This window comes from Ranitomeya imitator, chromosome 7 (genome assembly GCF_032444005.1).
Source record: "Ranitomeya imitator isolate aRanImi1 chromosome 7, aRanImi1.pri, whole genome shotgun sequence".
NCBI lineage: Eukaryota > Metazoa > Chordata > Amphibia > Anura > Dendrobatidae > Ranitomeya > Ranitomeya imitator.
The window spans coordinates 70,561,694-70,580,509 of NC_091288.1; the positions used below are offsets into that span (position 1 = coordinate 70,561,694).

An 18,816-nucleotide genomic window follows, 5' to 3' on the forward strand; every position below is an offset into this window, starting at 1 on the left:
ATTTTCTTTCAATTGCTTCCTATGGTGAATCTAGTTGCTGTAAAGCAATATCTCTGTATTCTGGTAATAATAGCTCGGGCAAAAGTGCTGCAACACATACAGGAAAATGGAATTAAGAAATCTATCATCAGAAAATATAAATGGATTGGAAAAAAATAATATGTAGCAGCATCTGGTTTTAATGACAAAAAAATGTGATTTATTCAATTAACACCTTAAGGCTAGGTTCACATTGTGTTAATAGCAGCCCGTTTAACACATGCATTAATGGGCTGCTGTTAACGCAAGTGCCGGCATGACATCGCGCTAGCGCAGATAGAGCTAGCAGATGCTCTATCTGCGCTAGCAGTGACGGACCCGGAAATGCTGCAGCCCGCGTCCCAGGGTCCGTCACTCAATGACGGCACATCGCTAGTGCACTCCCATTGTGGGCGTGCGCTAGCGATGCGTCCGGCATAGGAAGTAATGGCGGCATTAACGGACTGCGTTACACCGCGTTATGCCACGGTGTAACGTAGTTTGTATAACGGACGACCAAAACGTAATGTGAACCCGGCCTAAGGCTTGAAGGATTTTTTTTGCTTTTGTGCTTTCAGTTTTTTTTGCTCCCAATACTCATTGAGCCATAACTTTTTTTATTTTTCTGTGGACATAGCCATTTGAGAACTTATTTTTTGTGGGACAAGTTGTACTTTTCAATGACGTCACCCATTTTATCATATGATGTACTAGAAAGCGTGAAAATATGTCAACTTTGTCCAAATAGCTAATAAAAAGTAATGCCACAATTATTATTTGATTATTTGAACTTTTATATTTTTTTTTATTTTTTAAGACTTTTTAAAATCTTTTTACTGAATTTGTTATTGCCTTTAGGCACTTGAGACTGCGATCATCTGATTGCTTCTGCTATACACAGCAATAAAAAAAATCACTATGAACGCGAGCCACAAGCTGGCGTTCACTGTAGTACCGTAATAACAGAAACAGGGGTCTTCACCAGCCCCCTGACTGTCATGGCAACTCCTGAAGAACACACAAAAGAGTGTGCCCCCTGCTGGCGTGCTGTAAATGACACTGTCACAGATTGACAGCTGTATTTGACAGGTTAACAGCCACATGTGGAGCTTTAATCCACCTGCAGCAGTTACAGACAGATGATAGTTGATTATTACAACCATCATCTGCCGGGAAAGATGTGGGCTCTGCGTGTATAAACCCCAGTGTAATATGTTCTGAAACCTATTTCACCAATCAGAGATTGACATTTTCTCATTTTTAAACTGCCCTTTTCTTTGGCTTTGATGGATTTTGAGTCATAAATTGTTGCAAAAAAAAACATTTTGATCCTTGAATTTTATGTCCTGTAGATATTGAAGGAATGTTAATATTTGGAAAATAAAGGAAATAAAGGGCTCTTCTTACTGATAAATTGCAGAGTTTCTGAAGCCTCTTGTTTTACTACTGTCAAGAAGCTGTATTGACAGGTTCAGAACGATTAAAAAATAATTTATAAGAAATCTCTGCTCTTTTTTTCTTTTTTTCTTGATGTGACAACCAGTAGCTTCAAAGTATGACCGCGGTGCCATGGTTCTTGTTTCATGCTGAAATCTTCCTCCCTTGCATTTTAATATGGGAATGGAGATCATTGAAATTCTTGTCCACGTCCAATTTTCCCTATTCAATTCCAGTGTGTAAATATTGTGTTAATGTAATCTGTCTTCACAGGGTTGTAAATGTAAGCCATTTGTTATTGTTTTTCGGGATGCCTTGAATGTCCTACAGGGCACATCACCCTTGACCTTGCCTTTGGACCCTTGATGCAGCCATAATACTTTTGTGTAATTGATTAATGCAGTACACGTTGGTGAATAATACTTTGCTTCTGTTTTTTTTTGTATTATCTCTTCAATTTTGTTCCAAATGTTGTACATTTCCAAAAATGGAAAAAGGTAGCCTCTTCAAGACTAATCTGCATATACCCTCCTCTCCATTGGACTCTTAGCCATGCCATGACCTTATTCTGTCATGTAGCTTGTGGGCCTCAATGAAAAATCTCAAACATTGCCTCCAACTATCAGGTCTTTAATAAAGTTACTCTTCTCAAATGTCCAAAAGGATTTCTTGGGCCACCTAGGATCCAGAGCACAAATGTGACTGTAATCCCTGCACCCACTATGGCTTCGCCCCTATCAACATGTCCTACTGTATAGTATAAAAGATGAGGAAAGGCCTGAGGACATGTCCCCAGGTAGCCAGACATTTTTTAATGGAGCACTCCCACCAAAGTTTTCTTCTTAATGTATTGCAGTCATCAAATCATATCGCACTGTGTACTTACAATTGCTCATTTTGCTTTTTTACCCAGTAAAATCTTCTCTGCTCTATCTAGAAACAGGAAGTCTCTTTTCCCTGCAGAAATCATCCCCCTCTTCAACTTCTGTCCCAGCTGTTCCCTCCTCCCACCTGCCAGGGACTTTTGCAGTGATGGCTCATACAGGGAAATTGACCTCCTGTTTCTACATAGAACTTAGAAGGATTCAGCTAGTCAGTGTCATGGTTTGGTCAAGGTTAATTGTTGTGGCCTCCTTTTGTATCTGGGAGGGATATTTATACCCACACTGGACTGGGATTCTTTGTCAGTTATACTTTCATTTTGTCTGTGTGCCTGACCCCCTGTTGTGCGTGTGCATACTATGTTGTTTGTTTGCTCTCCATAATCTGGTCTGTTTGATCCTCTCGACTTCCCTGCTTTGTGTTTCTATCCATTCGCTTACTCAGCTTTCTGACCTCTGGCTTCCACCTGACTATCCTCCTGTCTCACCCTCCGGTACCTCGCATATCCCCTGGTTATTGACCTCGGCACGTTTGACTACTCTCTGGCGCCATTCACCTCCTTTGCACCCCAGCGCCTGGCTCCGCCCCTGGCCACTCCCTTTTGGTCACATGGTTCAGGTTCTGCTTGCTACCTGGTGAGTTCTCCGCTGTTCTGCTCTGGGCTCTTTTACTGCAGCAAGTAGCCTACCAGCAATAATTACACCCGGGAGCCCTGACAGTCAGTTTTTTTATCATGTGATATCATAGACCTAATGAAAAAGTGAAAAATTAGCTGGGTAGAAAGGCAAAATGGGCAATTGTGAAGACACAGTGCTATACAATAAGATTGTAATATATTAAGATAAAAACATTGATGGAAGGAGTGCTTCTTTAACTATTTTATCATCGAAAATATGCACAACCAATTCCGATAGATTTTTATCTACTCATTTTTGTTTTGTTCAAATTTTGGTTTTGTAAGTGTAATATTATACCTTCAGTAAATGAATTACTATGCTTCTCTACATTTTTAATGTTGGTAAGCCAGGACTATTGTAACCAACCATTAATCATTAAAAAAAAAGTATCATTGGGATCACTATATGTTGACCAATCTTTATAGGATAAATCAATGTATGATACAGCTATCTAGTGGGCATATAGGATCTGTCCCTTCTCCCACCCACAGTTTTATCAACTTATCTTTTTAGTCAATACTGAGACAATTAATCACTATTAAAATGTTATTCTCATTGTCTGTCTTCAGGGGCATGTGCTCTCTTGTCAGCCGCCTTCCTGGTTGCGTTGTTGGCCGATATTCCTTCTTTAGCAACTGCTCAGGCCTACAGCATTGTTGTACTTCTGTCCTGATCTGTACAAACACTTATTCACAGTAGCTTAAGGGGATAAAGAGTAAGTGAGTAGCAATGTAGGACTGCTCCTGGGCTACTATGTATGCCCAAGAGCCATTATGTACAAGTTGATGGAGCTAGAGAGAGCAAGCCATTAGGAAATCCCAAACAACCTCTTTAAAAATTACATTAAATTTAATTTCTTGTTTCTCTTTGTTTTCCCAATATCTCTCATTTTCTATTTTATTTTTTACAGCTTGTTACCAAGGGGTTTTCTTGCTGCCTTGGAGAGGTGGTCGATCCCCTTGTCAATAAGCTGTACACAATGACACAGAAAAGGGAAGGCATTGGGAAAATGGAAGAAGGTAATTGCATAAATGTCTCAATGACTGCCATGACATGACCAATTGAGATTGGAATATCCCTTATCTGCCTCATTTACTTACAACAACCAGTCTCTGACCGTTTTACACCAGCAGTTTGCTGCGGAAAGTCTACGTACCTGCTTGACCCAAGGCTTAACGTTCTTGTTTATCCTGAACTCTCTGGTTTGCGCTTCATTCAGCCCCAGACATTTCCCAATATACCGGTCGGAGAAGCCAATTTGCTTGGCACGACGTAAAGTCTCTTCTGGTAAAGACTCACTAAAGTAAAAGATAAATCAAATCTTCAGACTACATTCCATAAGATCAACCACAATTCACCACACAATGTTCTTAACACTCTCTAGATTATGAAAGATTATTTATAAATATTGAAGCAAATTTGATATTATTAGATAGCATTTGATATCTTATATATTAGGGATATTTTTACTGTTTTATTCAGGGAGTCGGCTTTTATTCATATATTTCAAGCATGCTTGATGTTTGCTTAAGATTTCATCCTGCTCTTCTTTGAAAGTTCCTGCACTCCTCACATGCCGTGTTCAATAATACATGATAAAAGGAGGATGAATAAAATCCCTCTTAATGAGTAAGTTTTCACCTGTCAAAAGGAGCAGCAGAGGGAACGAAAGGAGATGCTGGACGAATGCTTGATGCATCCCAATCACCCAGACACAATTCAGTGTCCCTTACGCCTCCTTGTCCTTTTCATTGCCTGGATTTGTGACATGGCTAATCATCCAAAAAGGGTACACGGGCCGTGGTACAATGTACGCCTGGCGACATCCAACTGAGACTTTTTTCAGATTTAAACAAACACTGAAGACATTTTATACCCAGTCTTAAATGCTAAGAAATGTATCAATTATACATCTTATGCAGATACATCTCTGCATGGTGCGAGAAACAATCTTTGATATTGCAGAACGTGCGTAGACTGCGTTTAGACTACACAATTCTGGCTCATGTAAATGGCTGTCATATCAATGGAAAACATTAGATCAGAGATCATCGTCCCGTAGCAAAGGTCCTGATTTGTTCAATATGATTAATTGTTCTTTTTTTTCAAAAAAGAATGCCTTTGTGAAGAATGACTGGGAAAGATCAATGAAAATATGAAAATACAATTGTGCACCATAATATTCTGTAGTTTTATTTTTTTGAAGCTCTAATACAAATGTATGATAAGAGACACAACATTATGTCACTTATACATTCCCAGGCATGAAATGGGACCCCATTTTCAGGAGTGGGTTCCAGATGTGTGACCCGCATCTATATGGACATCTCAGGATATGCCACAAAAGCATAAATGTCTGAGATGGGAATACCCCATCTCAGACATTTATGTCTCTGTTTGTTTTCACTTTCACCCCTATAATCCTTCACTTTCTGCTAACTCCCCTGATCCCTACACCAAGTAAGGAACTGTTCATCTCCTCTTCAATCCTCCCCATCCACCTCACCTCCTCCACAGAACTGTTCCTTAACATACAATCTTCTGTCTCCAAGCACAGACAGCCCCCTCATTCCCTCTCCTGCTCCCACCTGCTAACACTTTCTCTGCTCCATCTCACTGCTGGTGATATCTCTCCAAATCCTGGTCCTCCTCACCATATTCCCACAATCAGTTCTACCTCCCATCCACGCTCTATCACAAACTTCCGTAACCTCTCTAACCTTATACCCATTTGCCCAGCCCCCGCCTCCCCAGTCCCACTAACAGGAGCTCTGTGGAACGCTCGCTCTGTCTGCAACAAGCTTTCCTACATCCATGATCTTTTTGTTACTACCAAACTTTCCTTCCTTGCCATCACCGAAACCTGGCTCACCCCTTCTGACACAGCCTCCCCTGCTGCACTCTCTTACGGTGGCTTCCACCTTTCCCACACACCCCGCCCCAGCAGCAAGCATGGTGGAGGAGTTGGTTTTCTCCTGTCAGATAACTGCTCCTTCACCCCAATCCCACTGCCACCCTCTGTTACCCTCCCTTCCTTTGAGGTGCACTCTGTGCGCATCTACTCCCCCTCCAACTTCCAACTGGCTGTCATTTATCGCCCCCCAGGGCCAGCCACCACCTTCTTTGACCACTTCACCACCTGGCTACTTCATTTCCTTTCTGCGGACATCCCCACTATCATCATGGGCGACTTCAACATACCCATTGACACTTCCTTCTCAGCTGCCACTAAACTTCTAACTCTCACTTCCTCCTTCGGCCTCACTCAATGGTCTTCTGCAGCCACTCACAAAGATGGTCACACACTGGACCTCATCTTCACCCGCCTCTGCTCCCTATCTAACCTTTCTAACTCACCTCTTCCTCTTTCTGACCACAATCTACTCACATTCTCTTCCCTCTCCACTCCTTGTCTACAATCCCCACCCCACAAACTTTCACACCCTCGCAGAAATCTTAAACATCTTGACCTACATTCATTCTCTGAATCCCTCCTCCCTCTCACAGACATAAGTTCCCTACACAATGCAGATGATGCTGCCGCTCTATATAACACCACAATAGCTGTAGCTTTGGAATCTGCTGCCCCACTTACACATACCAAAGCTCACAAAATCAACAGACAGCCCTGGCACACCAGCCTGACCAAAGAACTGAGGCGAGCTTCCAGGGCTGCTGAGCACAGATGGAAAAGATCCCACTCTAACGAGCACTTCATCGCATTCAAACAGTCCCTCACTACTTTCAAGACCACACTCACCACCGCTAAACAAACCTACTTCTCATCTCTCATATCCTCTCTGTCTCACAACCCTAAACAGTTATTCAACACCTTCAATTCTCTCCTCCGTCCCCCAGCACCTCCTCCCTCCCCACTTATCTCCGCTGTAGACTGTGCCTCATTTTTCAAGCAGAAGATTGATAGCATTAGAGACAGTTTTGATCAACAACCCCCAGAGCCCTTTCTCCCGACTTCCCAGCCCTCCGCCTCCAAAACCAACTTCTCCAACATTACAGAAGATCAACTCTCTACTCTACTCTCAAGATCGCATCTCACCACCTGTGCACTTAACCCGCTCCCATCCCACCTTATCCCAAACCTCACCACAGTCTTCATCCCAACCCTAACCCATCTCTTCAACCTATCACTAACAACTGGTGTTTTCCCCTCAAGCTTTAAACATGCCTCCATCACACCTATCCTCAAAAAGCCCTCTCTTGACCCATCCTCTGTATCTAGCTATCGCCTTATATCACTTCTCCCCTATGCCTCCAAACTACTGGAACAACACGTTTACCTTGAACTGTCCTCTCATCTCTCTTCTTGCTCCCTCTTCAACCGCCTACAATCTGGCTTCCGGTCACACCATTCCACTGAAACTGCCCTAACTAAAGTCATCAATGACCTCTTAACCGCCAAGAGCAAGCGACACTACTCTGTCCTCCTCCTCCTCGACCTGTCGGCTGCCTTTGACAGAGTGGACCATTCCCTATTATTACAGACCCTCTCATCCCTTGGCATCACAGACTTGGCCCTATCCTGGATCTCATCATACCTAACAGACCGGACATTCAGCGTCTCCCACTCACACACCACCTCCTCACCTCGCCCTCTATCTGTCGGAGTCCCACAAGGTTCAGTCCTTGGGCCCCTGCTCTTCTCCATTTACACCTTTGGCCTGGGACAGCTCATAGAATCTCATGGCTTTCAGTATCACCTCTATGCTGACGACACAAAGATCTACATCTCTGGACCAGATATCACCTTCCTACTAACCAGAATCCCTCAATGTCTGTCCACTATTTCATCCTTCTTCTCCGCTAGATTTCTGAAACTTAACATGGACAAAACAGAATTCATCATCTTTCCCCCATCTCACGCGACCCACCCAACGAACCTATCCATTACAGTAAATGGCTGCCCACTCTCCCCAGTCCCACAAGCTCGCTGCCTCGGGGTAATCCTTGACGCTGATCTCTCCTTCAAACCACATATCCAAGCCCTTTGCACTTCCTGCCGACTTCATCTCAAAAAAATTTCACGAATCCGTTCATTCCTCAACCATGAATCTGCAAAAACCCTAGTCCATGCCCTCATCATCTCCCGCCTTGACTACTGTAACCTCCTGCTCTGTGGCCTCCCCTCTAACACTCTCGCACCCCTCCAATCTATTCTAAACGCTGCTGCCCGACTAATCCACCTGTGCCCCCGCTATTCCCCGGCCTCTCCCCTCTGTCAATCCCTTCACGGGCTCCCCATTGCCCAGAGACTCCAGGACAAAACCCTAAACATGATGTACAAAGCCATCCACAACCTGTCTCCTCCATACATCTGTGACCTCGTCTCCCGGTACTTACCTACATGCAACCTCCGATCCTCACAAGATCTCCTGCTCTACTTCCCTCTTATCTCCTCTTCCCACAATCGTATACAAGATTTCTCTCGCGTATCACCCCTACTCTGGAACTCTCTACCACAACACATCAGACTCTTGCCTACCATCGAAACCTTCAAAAAGAACCTGAAGACCCACCTCTTCCGACAAGCCTACAACCTGCAGTAACCACCGATCGACCAAACCGCTGCATGACCAGCTCTATCCTCGCCTACTGTATCCTCACCCATCCCTTGTAGATTGTGAGCCTTCGCAGGCAGGGTCCTCACTCCTCCTGTTCCAGTTATGTCTTGTATTGTTTAAGATTATTGTACTTGTTTTTATTATGTATACCCCTCCTCACATGTAAAGCGCCATGGAATAAATGGCGCTATAACAATAAATAATAATAATAATATCCCTCAAAATCTACAAAGCATTCATTGATTTTGTGGCTCATGTTTTTTTTTTCTAGAAAATCGATGAATGTTTTGGAAATAATATTCTACGTGTATTTTTTTATTCAAAAAGGTTATCCACTTTGGACAGTCCTTGTTTGTTAGAAGGGTGTCCCAATTGTAGCCTGATCATGGGGTGTCCTTCTTATTGTGTCCCTGGCAATCAGCGGTAATCTCATGTTGGAGAACTTCCCTACAACACCACTGCAGAGTAAAATTAAAGGGGTTGTCTGGCCTTAGGTTACAAGTCTGAAGTCACTCTATGTGACTGCAGACTGCTGATTCCTTACATTGCGCGTATGTGATTTGCATACATGTGGTCACATGCCGACTACATGAATGTGGCCTGGCTCAATGCAAGTGCATCGATGGAGGCCAGACACAATCACATATTCCGCTCTTGATGCTGGCACTCAAGAATCCTCTGAGCACACAATGCACAAAATGTGAGGATTCACAAGTCTGCAGTCACACAGAATAACTGCAGACTAGTGATGAGCGAGTATGCTCATTACTCGAGTTTTCCGAGCATGCTCAGGTGTTCTCTGAGTATCTTGGGAGTTCTAGTATATTGGGAGTCCCCGCAGCTGCATGATTTGCAGCTGCTAGACAGCCTGAATACATGTGGGGATTCCCTAACAAACAGGCAATCCCTGCATGTATTCAGGCTGTCTAACAGTCGCAAATCATGCAGCTGCAGGGATACAAACATAATCCACGAGCACGCCCAAGATACTCGGAGAACACCCGAACATGCTCAGAAAACCCAAGTAACGAGCACACTTGCTCATCACTACTGCAGACCTGTACCATAAGGCCAGAAACCACTTCAAGTGTTAAATATTTGGGTTGTCAATGTAAGGCATGAGCATCCAGAATCCTCCATGGCAAGAGAAATAATTTTTTTGGAGCCACTTTATGCACTGGTAAATAGAGGAGGGTCATGAACAAGGGACACCCAGGTATTATCTCAAAGCTGTCTGTATTAATTCAGTGTTGTTTCACATGGACTTTAGAAGCTGCTTTCAACTGCAGCTCAGCAAAGATCCATATTGTATTTACAGATAATCAGTAGGGTAGTGAAATAGTGGAATCCCCTTTCTGAGTACAGAATGTGGAGTGAATTCTTGTACTCTGTTTTTTGAATAGAGAACGGATCTTGGCTGGGCAGCAGATGAAAGCCACTTCTAAAGAATCATGAACGGGCCGTGTGAAAGAACATGGTGTTTAGGAGAGAAGAAAGCAAAATAATGCAGTGAATTATATTATAAATATTTATACATTTGCATTGCCTGAAGGAGAACTAAAGAACACAAAAAAGTTTAGTTACTCTTTAAGACAATCAGTTTACTAAGCTAAAGAACAAACTACTAATCTAAAGGGAGCATTATAGCCATATAGAAGTTTATGCTAGGTAGCTATACCTGCATTTTCGTTTGCATTCTCTCTATTAACCCTCAAGATAAGTGCAGCACCAGCATCTTCCCAAGTACTGTATGTAACTTAACATTGAGCTATTAAATATAAATTCTAGACCCTTACTATCTACTGTTCAAGAAAGATTTTGATCCCAATTACCAAAAATCATGAGACTCAGCAATGCTTTTTTTTTTTTGCAAATTCCCAAACTGATCATATGCATAAAATATGTTTCATCCAAGCAATACGATCACAAATGATTCCTCTTTCCCATTAATTCCTAACATAAGGCTGTGATGAGGACTACTCACACCAACAAAGCATTTTTACTCTCAGAATCACTGCGTAGCTAATAATTTCTTGCAAACTATAGTTTTTTGGCTATTACATTTCATTATGTCTGGCAACAGAGCTCATTTCTCAATGATGTTTCTTTCCTATTCTTGTTTTGCCTCAACAATTGAATTTCATTCTTATCCACAAATTTTCAGGCTTGGCAATTTCCGAAGCCTTCAAGCATACTCTGATTTTAAACTACAAGGTTTATTGATGGCCTTTATGAATAGTATAATAAAACCGCTAAGTGAGAAAGGACACTGACATTAGTCTTTAAAGATTCTTTTTACTGTAAATAATCTGTTGACAATTCTACTGTACAGAAGAATATATGGAAGAAGAAATTCTTAAATAATTGTAGTCAACCATGTAATTGATTACCATATACACAATAAAAGTCCGACTCTTTATTTCACTCTTCAAATATAGGTTTTTCAATTGTTTACCGTTATCTGAGTCTGTACTGCCCCCTTGTGGTCTAAGAAAAACTGAAGCGACCAGTCAAGAACTCCTGATCATTGCCAAAGCAACAAGGGAAGCTCAACAAGACCTCGTAAACCGGGAAAGGTCAAAGTGAGTCGGCAAGCCGCTAAGAATATTATACAGCCAGGCGTCCAGATTTACTGCTATCTATTCCTCTGCTTTTATATGGACACTAAAAGACACCCTCAGATTTATGAACAAATTATCATCACCTTAAATGGAGGAAGAAGAGAAAAATGCAGAGCTGGAAGGACATAAAGAGAGAACAATGTACAAGCTGCTGTATTGGATTTCTGACTTTATATAATAAAATACAATGCGCCACACAGAAAGTGGTTACGGGTATCATCCTGAATCCCAAATTGCAATGTTCTCATCACTCCAATCTTACACGGCAGTGAAGTTTGAGTTTAGTGCCCCACCGCAATGTATCGAGATTCAGAATTTGGGGACTATAAAAAAAAACGGCATAAACTGCAATTACTTCATTTATTGAGATGCTATTCTGTATTTCAGGGCTGCAGATTTTCGGCTTTTTTTTATTTCTTTTTTGGAAGCAGAATTAGACATTGCATTCACATTGGTATGACGTAGCTTCAATCTACAATGTGGTTGTAATCCTAGCTCATAAATAGTTAACTTACTGTGTTAGGACCCCCATACGACTCTCAAAGACAGGCAGACCACCTGATATTTATAGAGGCCTCCCAAGCTGTATCCCAAAAGATGAGGTCAGGGGCGAGACAAATCAAGAACGTTGAATTGGAACGTTCAACCCTGCTCTCACCAGTGCCTTACTCTCCTATCACCATACCGAGCTCATGCATGCTCAGCTGGACCGAGTGTGCATGTGTATGAAGTATCTGGAAGACACAAGCTTTCTGCTGACGGCTACAATATTTAATATGTATGTCAACTAGTAACTGTTACTTGTTTTTTTTCCTTGAGAAGGGTGCCAATTTGGTGCCGAAATGAGTTGGAACAATAAAAAAAACCACCATTTTGGAACACAAAAGGCTTCTTATTTTCTGCGCCGCAGACCACTCAATGGGATATCGTGCTCCTTTAATTGGGGACAAACTATATTGGTATCGGTATATTTGTTGTCTGGATCAACAATCTATTATAGTAATAGCAAGCACTTGGAAGGTGCCATTGGTTCACGCATGGTAAAAGTATAGCTAAAAAAAAAGTGAGCACAGGCGTAGGCCCAAAAACTAACCATGACTGTTCATCATGTTTGAATCAAAGAAAATAGTAGGGCCACACCCTATAATCACATCGTCTCTATGGACATCAGGGCGCACGTCCTCACCAGGGGGTCCATCCCAGATAAAGGTCCAGATCCAAATTGAAGAAGGGGACAGCGCCACACCAGGAAGTGAAAAAGCAGCTCGCATTTTATTCTGCCTCCTGTGGCAACGTTTCGGTCAGAAGACCTTTGTCAAGCACAGTACAAAGCATACGTGAGCTGCTTTTTCACTTCCTGGTGTGGCGCTGTCCCCTTCTTCAATTTGTATCTGTTCATCATGTTTGTCTCCACAAGCTTTTGATAGGAGCTTCACAATTGTCCAAATAGGAATCTTGTGCAGTAGATAAGGTAGAACTGTGCTAACTTGGGAGTGGGTTCCATCTCGATCCACCACAAAAGTCTAAGGCACACCAGGCACGTTTTCAAGACTTTATTATGGAAAACTAACGCACATAATGCCAATGGTTTGTCACACAGGCCAACGTCAAGCTGTATATTACCTACAGCTTGAGAAAGAACGATGTGCCAAAACTTTAAGTTCCATAATAAATAATTTAAAAAAAATGTAAAAAACATTTCTTGCAGTACTTCGGACCCTTCGTGAATAATTTGCGAAACCTACACTGCATCTAGGTGAAGTAATATAGGAATTCGTGAGATGGATGTCTCACTTTGAGTGGTGTGTATTCCCATTTCTGTTGCCCTCATCCTTGGCACATGGTAATGCACAGCAATAATGGCAGATTGTTTTATACTGTTGCAACGACTTTAGCAATAACAACTAGGAATCGCCTGTAGCAAAATCGTAATCGCTCTCTGTAAAAACATGACTTTATTGTCCATGAGCATGTGCCATTTGACATGCTGCTTAGATCTGATTTCTGGACAGTAGATGCTAGATGTGTCTATAGCACAATACCTTTCGAAGCTTTTTATGTTCATGCATTGAAATGTAATAAAATGATACTCAGAACACTGGGCATTCAAGAACTTCCACAGCTCGCTCGGTGGCTGTACTGCCTACTTATCTGGTTTTTGACTTACTGGCCAGTATTAATCTTCCAGTCTGCCAAGCACTGATGAGGTTAAGTGAATTATTTGTGCTTTTGCAGTAAATCAGTGGCGGTTTTGTCTACTGCCACCAGTTCTAAAGACTCTGCCACCTGTTCCTGCATCTGCTTATTGTATCCAGCGCATGAAAAACGGATTTTAACAGCATTAGGATTTTGGAGGGCTGTCGTCCATCTATCATATTCTAGCCTTGCCTTCAGTGACATAGTCTAGTCCTCTATCATCTGCTTCCAGCGTGACGTATAAACAGACGCATTTTTGTGCAATATCTTACTTGGCTTCACATTAAGCTAATTATCACTAATTTACATAGAATGGTCTCTACACATTTGGCTTTATTTATGGTTGTCCGTCAGCAAATCACAACTTTTTGATTTTAATGCACCAAATAGCTATGAAAATTAACCTGTTCCTGGGCTTATTCTGGACTCTGAAGCAAGATTAAAGAGAACCTGTCCTGTGAAAAAAATATATTATCCTGTAGTTATAGCGTTAATCTGCAGGTTAATAAGCATTCTGGCTTAGACCCCTGCTGCCGGGAGGAAATTAATTTGAATCCTCCCGGTAGCGTTTGGGTTTCAGTCACCGAGGCAGCACTGGTGCAGTTTCGTTCACAGCTCTGAGCATAGAGAGCGACGGCTGTAACCACGCCCCCAGCACTGACTGACAGCCGCCGCTCTTTATACACTGATCAATGACTGAAACCGTGCTGCCCCCATACACTGAAACATGAACACTAGCTGCAGGAATAGAGTTAATTTACTGCCAGCAACGAGGGTCTAAGTGCTGGTGCCGGTCAGATTCAGAATGCTATTAACCTGCAAATTAACCCCATTTATGCAGGTTAATAGCATTTTTTTTCACGTGACACTTTAAAGGGATTGTCCAATTAAAACAAGTAGGATAGGTAATAAATTGGTGTTCAGTGGGGATCCGACCAATAGACCAGCAGAAGATGGAACTTTTATCCATATTACAATGGAGCAACAGTGCTCATACTCAACTTGTCGATCCATTCATTCCCAAAGGGGTCTACCAAGCACTGTGCTTGGCTTTTTACGACAGCCCTTTAGAAAATGAATAGTGTGGCGATCAAACACCACACCATCTTTTAACGAGGATAAACATTTCTCGCAGGGGATAAAATTTCCCCGAAATTACTGATTGGTTAATGTCCCAGCAGACACCCAACCGATCAGCAAATTATCTCTTATCCCATGGATAGGCGATAACTTTCTTTAACCAGACAACCCCTTTAAATGAAGTAGTATCAAACATCTCTGTAGGAAATTAGCTGCTGACAGAGTCTCTTGTCTGCCACCATTTTCTATTTTTTGCATGGTGGACTCTTATGATAAAGCCATTGTGAACAGCTGAAGAGGAGCAGGATGGGCATGTGGCTTTGCTCCTCACTTGTGCATGAGAAGCTGGCAGAGTTGTTAGCGGGGGCTTAATTGTAGAGGATGCATAGGTTGAAGCTGCATCTGGGCCTTGAAGCCACACCTCTAAAAGGTCCTTCAACACGTAAGACAAAGCCAATATTATTAAGGACACAATTGTTGGTTGTGTTGTTGGAGATCTTGCATTGACCACTCACGATTGATGGTCAGCACTGAATCTTTTCCAAAGTGAAAGTATGCTTAGATATCCTTCTGTCCTCTGGTATTATAGAACCCACTTTGAGGTATACTGATCTAGCATTGAATACTTGGTAGTAAACATTAGCAAGCATAATTGAAACCATGAATTATTGCTTAGCACTTGCACCCATTTGATTTTAATAAACATCACTTTTTTATATAGACCTGGAGCATAGACAGAAAATAGTATTTTATATGGTGAAAGTTGAGAAAAACATAAATAGGGACGTTTCCTTATACATAGATAATATTTTCCCTTTCGTGATAGCTATGTCATGACAAAACTGCATTGATTTTACCTCTTGCTGCCTTTCAAGGTCTTCTCCATGTTCAGAATACCTTGCATCTTGTACAAGAACCACTTGTCAATGGCCGTAAGTTTGTTGATTTCATCTATAGGAATTCCTGATTCCAGTGCCTAGTAGAAATCATATGTTGATGTTTCAATAACCCATGTTCATATAAATGATGTACTATCTCTTGTTATTATCGCACAGCTCCCTCAATTATATCCCTCCTTTATTACCTTGGCCATGCTGAACATACGGGTGCTGGTGGGCTCGGCCATCTCTTTCTTTAGGTTGACATCTGATGGCCATGATTTGTTCATTGGAAGGTTTGCGGTGAAGCCATCTACTGATGGATGACACATTCTTAGTGCCTTTTGGAAACTTTCTTCAAATGTGCGACCAATAGCCATGACCTAAAAAGAGACAACACAAGATGTGAAGATAATATACAAGACAGAAAGTCAATGGATCTTTTTATTACTTAAACAGATACAACATATTTGGTCTTGAGTAATTTAATCATGAATGATGCTAGTTTACTAATAATTTTATCACTTCGAGAATTTGACAGATAGAAGTATAGATTACGTAATGGAGAAGATTATGGATATATAATAGCAAGCATATAATATGAATACATATATAGTAGACTAACCTCTCCAACACTCTTCATGGAGCTGCCAATCAATCCCGAGGCACCATGAAACCGATCCAAATCAAATCGGGGTATCTTAGTCACCATGTAATCCAGACTGGGCTCAAAGCAAGCTGTGGTTTTTCCAGAGACAACATTCCTAATTTCTGGCAGGGGTATACCCAAAGCAATTTTGGCAGCAATAAAGGCCAGTGGGTACCTAAAGAGATAAGGGTTTCAATATCCTCATAATATGAGACACAATTGTCCTACTTATGTTTATATGGATTGATTTTGGGATAAATCTTACCCGGTGGCTTTAGAAGCTAATGCAGAACTACGGGAGAGTCGGGCATTGACTTCAATGATGACATACTCCAGTGAAGTGGGATGTAAAGCAAACTGGATATTGCATTCACCAACAATGCCCAAGTGGCGCACAACTTTGATAGAAACGGCCCTCAACATCTGACACTCTTCATTGGAAAGAGTCTGACAAGGAGCTACAACAATTGAATCCCCTGTTCGGCAAAAAAAGAAAAGATAAGTATGTTAGTGATGTATCATTTATCAAAGTCAGGCATTTTCTGAAATTTGCAGGAACATTATTCATATTGTGTGATCTGAATATTGCTGAGAGGATAGAACTACAATTCAGAAGCAACGAAGATGCCATGTGCACGAAACAAAGAGTCCATCAGATCACCCTAGAAAGCAGGGTCGGACTTATCATTGGTAAAATCTACGCAGCCTCACAGGGGCCCAATAGGTAAGGGGACCAAAATCTGCCTAAAAAGCAGGAGGAATTGTGCATTATGATTAGATTTCACAGGGGCTTATTCTGTCAGTGTACGCCACTGTTAGATAGCCATTGTTAATCTTCGGCACAGATAGAGGGCCAATGCCTAGCTTCAAGTGCAATCATGCCAAACGAATATCTCCAGCTGATTCAGATTAAAACTTCTTCACTATATTTTGGCCATTTTGAAATACCATGTACATTAAAACATGGCATCTAGACATAAACCAATGCGTTTCGGATGTGATGCTGTCTTTAGTCTGTCCATACACCATGACTAAGGACAGCGTTGCATCCGAAATGCATCGGTTTATGTTTTTATACGTCATGCTTTAATGTACCTTAGAAATTGAAAACTGCCAAAATAAATATAATGAACAAATTTTAATCCAAATAAGCTGGAAATCTTCGCTTGTCATGAGTAAGTAAGCTCCCCAATATAATATAAGCAATGCAACGCGCAACTGATTATTTACTCAGAAATGCAGCTAAGTTCTCCTTTGCTAAAAACAAAATGGACTGCCAGCTCACTCAGAGATTAGATTACAACTGCCTATGGAAGTTTATGAAAAGGAAAAAAGGTTTGTAAGAGGAAGGGGCTGCGCTGTCATCGGATCCCGCTGATCAGAAAGTGATGGTATATCCTAGCAATGTGCAATCACCAATCACATTCTGTGATGGGAATATACCTTTAAGTCATATCAAAAATATATTTTTATATTAATAAGTCACTTTTTCAATATCACAAAACATAGCTGTTACCTGTGTGGACTCCCATGGCATCCACATTTTCCATGTTGCAGACGGTGACACAATTATCTCCTGCGTCTCTCACAACCTCGTACTCAATCTCTTTCCAACCCACAACTGAACGTTCTACCAAAATTTGATTTGTCATTGCCAAAGCCTTGAAAGGAAAAATAAATAGTAATGTGTAAGGATTAGTGATGAGCGAGCGTGGTATGATAAGGTGTTATCCGAGCACGTTCGTGTCCTAATCGCCGCGGCTCCATGTCTCAAGGCTTTTCGACAGCCATAACACATGCAGGGATGGCCTGTTTGATAGGTAATCCCTGCATGTCCTGCGACTGTCGAACAGCCTTTAGACAAGCAGCCGCAGCAACTAGAGCATTTTTTCAAGCACGCTGAAAATGCTCGATAAGAACACAAGCGTGCTCTGATAACACCTTATCTAGGACACAATTAATTTTAATCATAAAAACACGCCTAATCAAACCTAATCAAATCTCGCCTAATCAAATCAATTATCTTTTTTACCCATCTAACGGACCTACTGTATATAGCTAAAAAAAATAATCTGCACAAATGATTATCATTGTCCCAAAATAAATCTATCTATATGTTCTCGACTTAAAATGTCCCACGTGCTTAGCATCAATCATATATGATCTTCAACTAACCCAAGCTGTGAATGGAAGGCACATCATCTGCGGTCACACACTAAACTCTGATAATCACAATAAATCCTATTTTTTGTTGCTGTTGAACTTCTCTTTAGAATTCTCTTCAAGGTTTTTTTTTCAGAAGATCTTATTATGTCGTCCTAAAAAAAAAAGCTTTATCCTATTCTATTCCATTCCTTTTTTCCGCTATGGTTCGTCATTGAGTATCTGCCGTCTGCACCAATTCATTGGTCCATTAAGTCGGTACACTGAGTACTCCGGATATTCTGTAGCTTTCAGAGATTTTAATGGAACACTTCCCAGTTAATTTCCTCTACCGTGAAGAGCCCACTTTCTTACCTTTGTTGCCAAGTCTGTGAGTGTTTCCTTATCAGGACAAAGACCTGACCCTAGACCACCCAAAGCATAAGCAGATCGAATCATGACGGGATAGTGAATTTTGTCAGCTGCATCCAGGGCATCTTTCACCTAAAAGCACAAATGTATTTTCTTGTTATTGTTTTCTTTTACGTTTCTAAGATTTAGCACATGCATAGAATAAAAAGAATGATGCAATACGGCTACGAAAAATCCTATATGACCACCATATGTCTCCATATGAATATTTCTTCTATCATTACT

The 18,816-nt window shown here is 41.5% G+C and overlaps 1 protein-coding gene across 1 annotated transcript in view; it reads right to left on the reverse strand.

The window, feature by feature from the left end:
- Positions 1–18,816, reverse strand: part of CPS1 (carbamoyl-phosphate synthase 1) — a 111,222-nt gene that overhangs the window by 58,191 nt on the left and 34,215 nt on the right. The window contains exons 16-22 of the mRNA XM_069735370.1: positions 18,535–18,663; positions 17,534–17,678; positions 16,283–16,493; positions 15,994–16,192; positions 15,575–15,751; positions 15,348–15,466; positions 4,171–4,312 (exon numbers count right to left, since the gene is read on the reverse strand). Of these exons, the coding sequence (XP_069591471.1) occupies positions 4,171–4,312; positions 15,348–15,466; positions 15,575–15,751; positions 15,994–16,192; positions 16,283–16,493; positions 17,534–17,678; positions 18,535–18,663 (1,122 nt within the window). The remainder of the gene's footprint in view (positions 1–4,170; positions 4,313–15,347; positions 15,467–15,574; positions 15,752–15,993; positions 16,193–16,282; positions 16,494–17,533; positions 17,679–18,534; positions 18,664–18,816) is intronic.